The sequence below is a fragment of the Phaenicophaeus curvirostris genome, chromosome 9, assembly GCF_032191515.1.
Source record: "Phaenicophaeus curvirostris isolate KB17595 chromosome 9, BPBGC_Pcur_1.0, whole genome shotgun sequence".
In the NCBI taxonomy this organism is placed as follows: domain Eukaryota; kingdom Metazoa; phylum Chordata; class Aves; order Cuculiformes; family Cuculidae; genus Phaenicophaeus; species Phaenicophaeus curvirostris.
The window spans coordinates 23,773,502-23,785,145 of record NC_091400.1 but is presented as its reverse complement, the minus strand read 5'-3'; the positions used below and the strand labels follow the sequence as shown (position 1 = coordinate 23,785,145).

General features: G+C 48.2%; 1 protein-coding gene across 1 annotated transcript; it reads right to left on the bottom strand.

The window, feature by feature from the left end:
- Window positions 1-4,543: 4,543 nt before the first annotated feature.
- Window positions 4,544-6,470, bottom strand: LOC138724264 (uncharacterized). Its single transcript, XM_069864147.1, has 3 exons — window positions 6,341-6,470; window positions 5,512-5,696; window positions 4,544-5,428 (listed from the first exon to the last, which is right to left on the bottom strand). The coding sequence occupies exons 1-3, from the start codon at window positions 6,468-6,470 to the stop codon at window positions 4,544-4,546; spliced, it is 1,200 nt and encodes a 399-aa protein (XP_069720248.1).
- Window positions 6,471-11,644: the final 5,174 nt, after the last annotated feature.

Sequence of the window (11,644 nt, the reverse complement as noted above, 5' to 3'; positions counted from 1 at the left end):
CCACCGGAAACGGCGGCCGCGCTTTTGGTTCCGGGGGGCGGTATGCGGCGGAACGCTATTGCGGGCGCACGCGCTGGGGGGGAGCCCTGCCCTGCAGGGAGCCCAGAGGCGAGAGAGCATCTTGTTTGAGGCGTGGGTGCCGGGAGGGAGGGATCCCCACCCACCGCGAGCAGCGAGACAGGGGCTGCGAACAGAGTATGTCCCTCTTACGTGCACGTGCATGCATGTTCTCAGAAATCTTATGCGTGTTCTATTACTTTCCAAGGTCTAGTTTTAATGTTATTATGAAGCTTCTCAACAGTCAAAACTCTTGCTAACTTGGAGTTGGCGTCAGCTCCGTCTGACCTTGCCTTTGGGTTAAGAAGAAAACCCCAAACACAGGTGATTACAGAGGAAGAATCACCTGCTCAGCACAGATCATACTGAACACAGCATGTTATCATCTCCAAAAAATGAACAGTGTCTGGGAAACACCATTTTAAAGAAAACATGCTATCAGAGGAACATTCTGTCTGGCTTTCAAAGAACACAATTACTTAGATGAAACTTAACTCTAGCTTAAATCAAAATATTCCACTTTTTGCAATAGTAACTACTCCTTGTAGTATAAGCACCACATTTTCCTGCCTTTTCTTGAGTTAGTCTTTTACACAAGAGCTTTCCCACTGACTTCACTTGTTTAGATGCTGATTAGAGCACAGTGGTCAGATAAATTTCTTAGCATTCACCTGAATACTGTACATTCATTGGAAACAGTTTTGCACCCCAGTGTGTGGGGAGAGAAACATGTCACAAGTTGCTCTTACAGCATGAATTAAACTCTAACTCTTCAGAGGTTTTCTTTAAAATATCCAGTGACCTGGATGTTGGGATCAAGACCTCCCTGAAGTTTGCAGATGACAGAAAATTGAGCGTGGAGGTTGTCGCTCCAGCGGGAAGAGCTACCCTCCAGGAAGACCTGGACAGGCTGGAAGAGTGGGCTAGCAAGAACCTTATGAAGTTCAATGAGGTGTCGGGTCTAGCACCTGGGAATACATAACCCTGGAGTGCAGCTCAGACTGGATTCCAGTTGACTGGAGAGCAGCTCTATGGAGAAGGACCAGGGGTCTTGGTGGACAACAAGCTCAACATGAGTGAACAGTATGCTGCAGCAGCAAAGAAGGCCAACAGGATTCTGGGGTGCTCCAAGAACGGCATTGGCAGCAGAGATAAAGAAGTCATTATCTCACTTTACTTAGCACTTGTTGGGCTGCACCTGGAGTCCTGCATCCAGTTTTGGTCCCTGCTATACAAAAAATATGCGGACAGGCTGGAGAGGGTCCCAGGAAGGGCCACTAAGATGATCAAAAGGCAAGGAAACTTCCCATATGAAGTAAAGCTGAGAACTGGGTTTATTCAGCCTTGAGAGAAGGCTTAGAGGAGACCTCATTACCATGCACCAGTACATAAAGGGTGCCTACCAAGAGGATGGAGACTCCCTGTTTACAAGGAGTCATATGGAAAAAACAAGGGGTAACAGGTATAAGTTGCTCCTGGGGAGATTCTGATTGGATTATGGAAGAAAATTTTTCACCATAAGAACAGTTAAATTTCAGAATAATCTCCCCAGGGCAGTGGCAGATTCCTCTACGCTAGACATTTTTAAGGCTCAGCTTGACAAGGTGCTAAGCCATCTCATTTAAACTATATATCACCTAAGAAGGTCAGGCCAGGTGATCCTTGAGGTCCCTTCCAAACTGGCATGTTATGATTCTTTAAAAAAAAAAAAAACAAAAAAAAAACTTACCAAGGACCTGGGACAGGGTGGGGAGGCAACTTTCCAGTACTCTGAAGTCAGTACTTAGATGAGGGTCTCACCAAGCCCACACCCCTCAAGGACAGGACTGGGCAAGCAGAAGTCAAGGTACACTGAGGTGAGAAATGAGAAGTGGTTGTTTATCTCAAGTCTGTGCCCACGCCTTAAGGCAAGTCCTCCTGAAGTTATTTACGGGCCCTGCTTAATTAAGTGAAGAGCCCTCTTCTCCAGGGTAATTTGCCTTGTACCAAGGAACAGTGAGGAGCAGAGCTGCTAAAGAGGCGTCCAGGTCATGAACTGTTGTCTCTGTGATGCTGGCTCCCAGGAGGGTGGCAGCTTCAGGGCTGTCACCCTGGTCCTGCTGCTGGAGGAAGTGGCTGAGAAGAAAGGAACACATTTGGAGGCTCCCACAAACTGAGGATGCCTAGCTGGGGGTCTGGGCCCAGGCTGACTGTAAACAACATTAGAAAATTGGGTCCTCACTCTGCCTCTTTGACAAGTTACATGGAAGAAAAAACAGTTTACAATATTCAACATACAAAATCCTTCTTTCTGCTACTGACGGGAGCATTTGACAGCAGAGGAGTAGTCCAATATTGAACACCCTACATTCCTGCCTCACCTCTTCCACAGAGTTACTGACTTGAATCACAGCAGTGTTGCTTTTGCCGTGCACGTCCAGGGGCACCTACTGACACCGTCGCTGTGAAAGTGTAATGCCTCCTACAAGTTGAATAAGCCCATAATTTGTGTTCTGGTGTTCCGCTGCCGTAACCTGGGCTGCATCAGAAGTGATCAACAGAGCGAGGCAGGGGATTCTGCCCCTCGCTCTGCTCACCTAGAGTCCTGCATTCAGCTCAGGAGTCTTCAGCACAGGAAGGACATGGATCTGTTGGAGTGCAAGGACAGAATAGGGAGGAGGGATTTTTAAGCTGAATGGAGATTTAGACGAGATAGTGGAAAGAAATGTTCTCCTGTGAAGGTGATGAGGCACTGGCACAGGTTGCCCAGAGAAGTCATGGCTGCCCCATCCCTGGAGGTGTTCAAACTGGGGTAGATGGGGTTTTGAGCAACCTGATCCAGTGGGAGGTGTCCCTGTTGACAGCACGGGAGTTGGGCCTGGATGATCTTTATGGTCCCTTCCAGCCCAAACCATTCTATGATTTTATGTCCTTTCTCCTCTTAAACTTACCCTTCACAAAACAAGCTTGTTTTGCTACACACTTGTGAACACCAGTCTTTTGTCTTTTCATGGGTAAAATAATTCCTCTCGTTCTGTCTGTTCCTGGGGACAACTCTCACTTCTCATTAACTAGGTCTTATGAGGGAGAGGCTATATGCAAATAGAGAAATAAGACTTGATGCACACTTTTAAAGAAGTTTACTAAAGCAGTCATATATACAATCATAAATATAATCATGACCTTGTGCATAGTTCTCAGATGCTCCCTTTTGCATTCAAAATGCCTTGCAACTGTTGTCTAAAGCTGTAGTTCTTCCATAACACAGTGTGTGTTCAATGCTTTGGGTCAAGGCAGGAAAGTTAAGTGAATTCTTCACAAAAACAGCTAAAAATTACTGCCAAGAATCGGGACTAATTTTCTGGACTTCTTGTGTACATGTCATAATAGACAACTTTTCATGGAGACATCAACTTTTTATTAATAAAATAATGATTTGCATTTACATTTTATTTTTAAAATGTTTCTCATGTTCTATAAACAAGGTCAGTACATTAATAAAATGTATTAAAATCTAGACATACTCAAAATATTCCAGAATCACATATTTAAAACATAAAAATATTTGCACATATAGTTTGCAGCATCCTAGGTCAAATATTGCTTTAATACACAACCACAGCAGCTCTCCAGAGACACACAAAGAACACTTCCATGTTTACATTGGTGTCTCAGATGGCCGTGGGCCCTGAGAGGTCTAAACATAGGCTCAACGTGCAGAGATGGCACAGAATTAAATCTTTTTTTTCCTATCAGTGCAGTTCTACAAGTTCATTATCACCCAGGTCATTTGGCAAATAGAAAACTACAGCTTGAAAAAAATTATACAAAAGGATATTACAAAAATATTGCCTTTTAAGAAGCTACACAGGTAGTCATTTTTAAATGAAAACACTATACATTAAGTATATAGGAAAAGACCAGCAGTGTTGTTTATCAGGAATACACCTAAACTGCAAACACCCAGTGAACTGTCCCCTGCCGCCACCAAAGCTGCTTTTCCTGTGCTGGTACCCCTGTCATGATAGCACTTTTTCCACTAAAAGCTATAAATAAGCCCGTTTTCTACAAATTTCTTAAGTTAAAGCAGGTGAATTCTGACCAGGATGAAGACAAAAACAGCGTTGTGGTCCCAAGCCTGCTGGCAGAATTAATCCAGCACATATTGAACATAAAAAGGTTATATCTCCCATACTGACACATTTGTGAAGAGTGGTCTGTACCTGCACACTAACATTCAGCTCCCAATAACCAAAGCCAGGCAGGAATACTGCAAGCAGCTTGGTGACATTTCCCTTAGGATGGGGCCAAGAGGCAGCACCTCTTCCCCAGGCTGTTCTCCTGTACCCCTTGCTAATTTTGCTTTTCCTTCCAGGCAGGCACAAAACTCAAAGCAAGCCCTCCATACTTGGACCTGCAAAACCTTCAGCCACTTTGGACAACACTGCCAATCAAAACAAAAAAATACTTTTTTTTTTATGAGGCAAACAGAGCCACCATCACAGTTTCACGTGTGACAAGTTGACCTCTGGCCATCAAAACCAAAAAGGTAACTTTTCAGCCCACCTGGCTCCCCATTTTGCTCATTCTCAAACAGCGAATCTAACCCACCTCCCCAAATTTCATTCCTCACCCCCAGCCAATGAGGGTCATAGTCACTCACTGACTCCAGCAGCTGCTGCCCAAAGGATGGGGCCGGAGCGGCAAGCATCCCTGGATACCCTCCCGCTTCATGTTTCGGAAGCCCCAGAGGAGGACTGGCGTGACCAGCCCCAACCAGAGGTGGGGTGTACTTCATCTGCTCCAATTCAAGCTTCAATTCCCCTTCTCCATAATCGAAAGCGGAGCCTTTCCAAAAGGAAGAAACATTTGACTTGGCACAAAAGTCACCCTGGTTAGCGTTTAGGTAGTTTAAAACCGGTCTCCTATACGCGGTCTCCTTCGCTGCCAGGTACTGGTGATCCTCTGTACGTGACTGGAAAACATCTGCATCCGAGTAGCAGCTTTCAGGGAAAGATTTCTTCAGGCACGGGTATTCCTGTGCCTGCTGCGCGGGGAGGGAGAGCTGGGGGGTGCTCCCCACGCTTCCCGCACTCGGCGGGACCCCCTTTCCCATACAGTCCAAACCGAAGTGAGCTGGAGTCTGACCTGGGGCTCCAAAGGTGTTATCCAAGCTCCTGAAGTGGGTGTCGAGCCCCGAGTAGGACGAGGGGTGAGCGGAGAAGCTCTGGTGTCCCCCCGGGAGGCCGGGCTGGGGCCGCAGGAGGTTCGGCTCCTGCCTCAGAGGCCCCCCGGCCGCGCAGCCGCCGCCGCAGCGGGACAACTTCTGCTTCCCACAGGCCTCGCTCCTCTTGTGGTTGAGCTGCCGGGCTCTCCTGTTCTGGAACCAGACCTGCGGGGACACCGAGGCTGAGCGCCCGTCCCCGGTGCCCGGGACAGGGGGCAGCTGCCCGCAGCCCCTCCCGCTCCTCTCACCTGGATCCTGGACTCAGGGATGTCGGTCAGGCCGGAGAGCTGCTCCCGCAGGGCGATGCCGGGGTAGGGCTCCTTCTCGAAGGCGCGGACCAGCAGCTCCAGCTGGGCCTTGCTGAAGGTGGTTCTCTTCCTGCGGCCGCCCTCCCGCCCCGGGCCGGGACCGGCGGGACGCGACCGGGGCTCGTCTGCGGGGAGAGGGACCGGCGGTCAGGGGCTCCGGCTCGACCACAGCCATCAGCACCCCCCCTGCCCACCCCGGCGGTCAGGGGCTCCAGTACTGTCACCATCATCATCACCAACCCGCCCCGCTTGCCTCAGCCCCGGCAGTCCGTGGCTTCAGTACCATCACCAACCACCCTGGCTGCCCTGACTCCGGCAGTCAGGGGCTCCAGTACTGTCACCATCATCGTCACCATCACCACCAGCCTCCCTGCCAGCCCCAGCCCCGACGGTCAGGGTCTCCAGCACCATCACCATCCTCCCTGCCAGCCCCAGCCTCGGTGGTCGGGTTTTCCAGTACCAGCACCACCAACAACCTCCCTGCTTGCCAGAACCCCTGTGGACGGGGGCTCCAGCACCATCACCAGCCTCCCTGCCAGCCCTAACCCCAGCGGTCGGTGTCTCCACTACTATCATCATCACCAACACCAACCTCCCTGCTTGCCCCAACCCCGGCGGTCAGGAGCTTCAGAACCATCACCAACCTCCTTGCCAGTCCCAATCCCGGCGGTCGGGGTTTCCAGTACCACCACCACCTTCCCTGCCAGCCCCAACCCCGACGGTCAGGGGCTCCAGCACCAACACCATCATCATCATCACCACCACCAACCTCCCTGCTTGCCCTGACTCCGGCAGTCAGAGGCTCCAGTACCATCACCACCACCACCCTCCCAGCCAGCCTCGGCGGTCGGGGTCTCCAGCCCCCGCAGCCCCTCACCGTTGCGGCTGGGCAGCTCCATGGTGCCTCGCTGTGCGGGCGGCTCTGGCCGCTCCCCGCCTTATGAGCCCCCTCTGCCCCGCCGCCGGCGACCCCCACCCCGCCGGCCGCCCCGCCAATGGGGCTCCAGCCCTGCCAATGGGGCTCCAGCCCTGCCAGGGTGACTCAGAGCCGTCTCCCACACCCCCATTGTCATCCCATCACCAAAATACACACAAGGAGGGCTCGCCCCATCCACGGAGCCAAAGCGTCTCCCAGCGAAGCCCCCGCTGCCGCCACAAACCCATCCGCCTCCCTTTAATTCAAATGGAAAGTGGATAATTTAATGAAGTTATCTTTCAGCGGGGAGAAGGCTCCCCTTCTCTTCACGCAGAAGGCCTCGGGCGCTGATGGAAGCCCGGGGCTCTGCTGGGAACCTGGGGCTCCCGGGGCAGCCTCTTCTCCCAAAGGGAAACTCTCCCACACTTCTCATTGCACCCGGGTGACAAGTCCTTGTCCTTCTCACTTAGTTCCCCCGCTCCCGTTCCCGTCCATGGACCACTTGTCATCAACTTCACCGCAGTAAATAAAACACCGGTGGCTTTACTAGACGTTACATCAGAGCAGCAAGGAGCGGGGCTGCCCCAGCACACTCCACGGTCACCTGAGGAGAAGGAGCCCGTGCTGGAGAGCTCAGCACAACCTTTCCCTTTCCAAGGGCTCATTTCTTTTCCTCCAGACAGCTCTAGGCAGCCAAGTCGTGTACAGAACAACCAAGGGCTGTGCTTTCAGCCCAAGGTGAAATAATGACCAACATATTAATCCAAAAGTGCGGCTAGAAATATTATTTGATAGAGCCAAAAGTGACATAAGGACTTAGAGGGAGCAATTGCTGAAAAGCATTGCAACAGCAGCAAAACACTTAGTCAATGCAATAATTTGTCAAATGAGGCCATTATGGCTACCACTGAAGGTGTTCAAGAACAACGGCATCATTACTTCATGTGTTTTTCTTCTCAAGGTGTCCCCATTCATTTTCAGGCTTGGGACCTGCTCCAGCTTGCTTTGAAGCTAAAGGGTACAGGGATAAAGCCTGTGAGCTGTCACATATCATTGTATCCTGCAAAGGAATATCGTGTCTGCCATCCACACGGCACCTTTGGGTGCTGTGCAACGGTAGGCAAGGGTTTTAACATTACACACACAGACAGAGTGGATCACAACAAAAACCAAATACCCTCCCAGGCAGGGGAGACCGTCCATGAGTCAAGAACTCCAGACACTGGATTCCTTCAGCAGCTCTATTCAGAAGGCAAAGTGAGTGCCCTCAGAAGCCACTTTACCTAAACAAGATTTTCAAAACAGAAGCACATATGAAGGCAGCAAGAATTTCATAGGGATGACAGCAGCATGTATTTCAAAACACCTGGAAAACACAGCTTGAAGCAATTTCTCAGTACTCCCCTTTCTTCTACTGTTCCATTCCCATAAGCCTGGTCTGTCATAACACAGATACTTCCCATTAGATTTCTTTTCTCCCCTGGAGCTCCCTGAGGAATTTTTTCCTGCCTTTCTAGCAACAGAATTTGTATTTAAGCAAGAATTTGCATGTGGGAGAAGGGAAGAAAGCAGCCAGGTGACAAGTGGTTCAACAGTTCAAGGTCAGTAGGGGTGTGCTCCTTGGGTTTTAGCTCTCTTTTAATATCCAAGTACATATGTAGGGAGCCGTGGAGGAAGGCTCAGACACAATATGCAGACATATAAAGCTCGGTGGCATGATTTTATTGACAGCAAACACGGCTTCAGCTATTCCTTCTTGTTCTAAGTGCAATTCAACCTGCCTTTATGCTCCTGTATGCCTTCACATACTCCTGCACATGCCATGGCCAGCGCACACTCGACTAGAAAATGAGCCAGCTCACAGAGCTACTTCATCCAAAAACTGAACACTTCTTTATTTGGCCAGGTTAGATTTTGGCAAGTTTAGTTCAAGGACCAGCACAGGATGGGCACGCACAGGAGCAGAAGGTAAATGAGAGTTGGTGAGCCCCAGTTGAAACTGGCACAAGAAAGCATGGAATTGCATAGAAGCCCTGATTTAAACTGACACAAGAAAGTATAGAATTGCAATATGATCTTTCCATCCCTCTGCAATTCCCTTACAACTGTCCATGAGGTGCATAATAAACTGGATCAAGGGTACCAAGGATGCTTGTAGGGTACAAAGAGAGTTTACGCATTCTATCTGGTCACAGGGAAGACTAGAACAAATGCTGTCATTTTTCTTTCTGGACTGCAAACTTTTATTGGCAGAAAACATCATCTCATAAGAATAACTACAACACAAAGCTAACCCCGGAGGCAGCCTGCAATATTGATTTCAAAAGGAGAGGGCAGACAGCCCCCCCAACACACACATATACACCTCACAGCTACAGCCAGTACAGAAGAGATAAAGAGGAGTCAGCAGAGGCTTGCACCGACTTGCACTCCTTGCTAATAGCGACTGTCCATCACTACTACCTAGGTCAAATAGACCAGGCTTTTGTTAACATCCTCTGGCTATGGAGAGAGCAGTTCACACTTCCCGGAGTTATTGTTTCAGGCACTCTGCCAGGCAGCCTCTTTACACCCTTCATTTTCAGAGTTTTTCTTTGCAATGCTAATTGATAGAGACTTAGATTGCAAGGTTTGTTTTTAAGTGAGATTCCAGGAAAGAAGATGGCAATCTTTGCTTCCCCCTCCTCTTCCCGTTCTTCTGCAGGGACCTATGGACTTGGCTCAGCATAAGAGTTAATTTCTGCTGCAGTTACAGTTTGACCATATCCTAATCCAGGCAGCAATACTGACCAGCCCTTGCTTGTTCATGTTCCTTTGGCATCATCATGCTGCTGCATGACACTTATAATAAAAACAACTGTTTGTGAGCTCCCCCATCTTCTCTAAACTGTATCATGGAAAGAGCATTCCCCCCCCCCCCCCCCCCCCCAGTATTTTTTCTTAATTCCACAAAGCACTGTAAAAACAGACGTTAACTGAATTGACAAGGGTAGATGGGAAGAGTGTGGGGAAAGAAATTGGAATACCAAAACCTCCATGCTTAACAAAATCAGCACCTCTTTGGTTCATAGATCGTCTTCAGGCTCCCACCAAAATCCATGGAATTTAACTATAGATCTCAGCTGGGTCCAAATGTGGAAACCCACTGTGTCCTTTTCCAGTGCTGTATTCATGGTGTAAGTGCATCTATACAGGAATCCAAATCACATGTGGAATAAGCTGAAAATACAGAGGCAGAAGGGGGAGTATATTCATGCAAATAATGTTTAGGAGAGATAATACAGTTGCTCAACAGTGACTAGCCACAGTGCTACTTAAAATGGCTCTGAAAGGAGGTTTGCATCTGTCCTAGTCCAGACCAGGGCATGAGGAGCTCCTCTCCTCTCTCCCTCTAGAGCAGCCCTAGTGTTAGGAGATGCAAAGGCAGCTCCACAATCTCGCTAGCATGAATGAGATGCCGAATCACTCAGTGCAACATGGGCTCTGTCACCCGGCGCCTGCCTGGGGAGCCTTAAGGACAAGTTCAGCCCTGTAGAAATCCCTACATCAAACATTTTCTAGGGCAGTACAATGCTATTGATGTTTAAGCACAACTTTCATCCTGAAGGAGGCAAGATCAATTTCACTAGTTGGCCTTCAGACAATTAACACCTCATAAAAAGGATGCTTATGCCCCGCTTATCTGGAGTGCATCTTCAATTATCTTTTGGTACACATTTTGCAGCCTATTACTTACCAGTCAACGCTGCTTTAACTATGGGCTTAGCAGTAAAAGGCAGCTCTTACATCACTGACATAAAAATGCTACAAAGCAGCTCTGGAGAACTGCAGACATTTCATGTTCATATGGAAAACTGTGGAATTCAACGGATGTGGAAAACAACGTGGGTACTCTTCCACAAAGACTTCTGCCTACAAGCAGTCCTGCCATAACCAGATGCACCCAGGGACCTTCTAAAGAACATGAGCGGCAGAGTATTGGTTGCGCTTTCACTCACTCTTCAGGGAAAGAAGCATTTACAGGAGCCTGTCTTGTTTTGAAAAGAATTCAATGGCCAGACGTGCACACGATGTATCAGGACAAGCAGGACAGAGGCATATTTTCCCCTTGAGCAAGAAGAGGGCAGAATTTATGATAATCCTTGCTTTATAAGAGCATTCATTCCCCAGTCCAGAATGGGCTCCTGAGAGCCATCACCTGCACCACTGTGCTTTTCTTCACAGTAAACACCTTTACTATGGCAAAGCATTGCTCTAGTCTTTTTGTCTTACCTGAAATGAATGTTGTTTCTAACACCTGGAGGTAGAGAAAAACAATATTGCTGAAAACAACACCAACTGTTAAGCTCTGACTAAGTTCCCATTAAAACAATAGATTTCAAGATGAAAAGGCATTAAGCCTGTTTCACATAACTTTTTAATGACCTCACACTTAAGCTTTTCTTATATTTAACCCTTAAAATAATTCATGGCACTGGTGGTAAGTCTGGGGTCACTGTAAAGAAAGGGCCATACTCACTAAGACCAAATGTCTATCTAGCCTGATATTTAACACTTCAGCAATGGCCAGAAGTGGATACCTGTCTAGGGAAGGCATGTATCTACAGCCAGCTCAGTCAGTCAGCGACACACTGCTACCTTTATCCAGTATATTTTCAGCCCAGAGCCTTCCTAAGGTGGATTAGAGTTTCTTAGGTATGCAGAAAACACAGTATGCTTGTATTTTGTGAATTTATCCAGTCTTTTTTTCAAACCTGTCTGAAGTTTTATCTTACAAAGCATCCTTTGACTAGGACTTCCACAGCTTAACTATGTGTTATATGAAATAACACTTACTTTTATTTCCTCTTAACACGTTGCCCACTAGAATGACTTGATGCTTACAGCCTCCCACAAAAGAATGTGAAATGACCTCCACTGATTCCAGTAGTTCACTCTGCCCAGTCTTTCATCAAATCCCATCACTTTCCTCTCTCAGCCACCTCTTTTCCAGACTGAAGCATCCTACCTCACTCACTGTAGCCGGTCCATGATTACTTGCTCTGTGGCAACTGCTCCACCCCTTTGGTCATTCACATTGCCCTTTTCAGAACTCTTTCCAATTCTGCTCTATTCTTCCTGAAATAAAAAGACTAGAATGACTCTCAGTATTTAAGA

Coding starts and splice junctions, on each gene's coding strand:
- LOC138724264 (XM_069864147.1), bottom strand. CDS start 6,470: ATGGAGCTGCCCAGCCGCAACGGTGAGGGGCTGCGGGGGCTGGAGACC. Junction 5,697..6,340: donor GAGTCAGGGCAAGCAGGGAG/GTTGGTGGTGGT, acceptor CTCTCCCCGCAG/ACGAGCCCCGGTCGCGTCCC. Junction 5,429..5,511: donor TCCCTGAGTCCAGGATCCAG/GTGAGAGGAGCG, acceptor GTGTCCCCGCAG/GTCTGGTTCCAGAACAGGAG.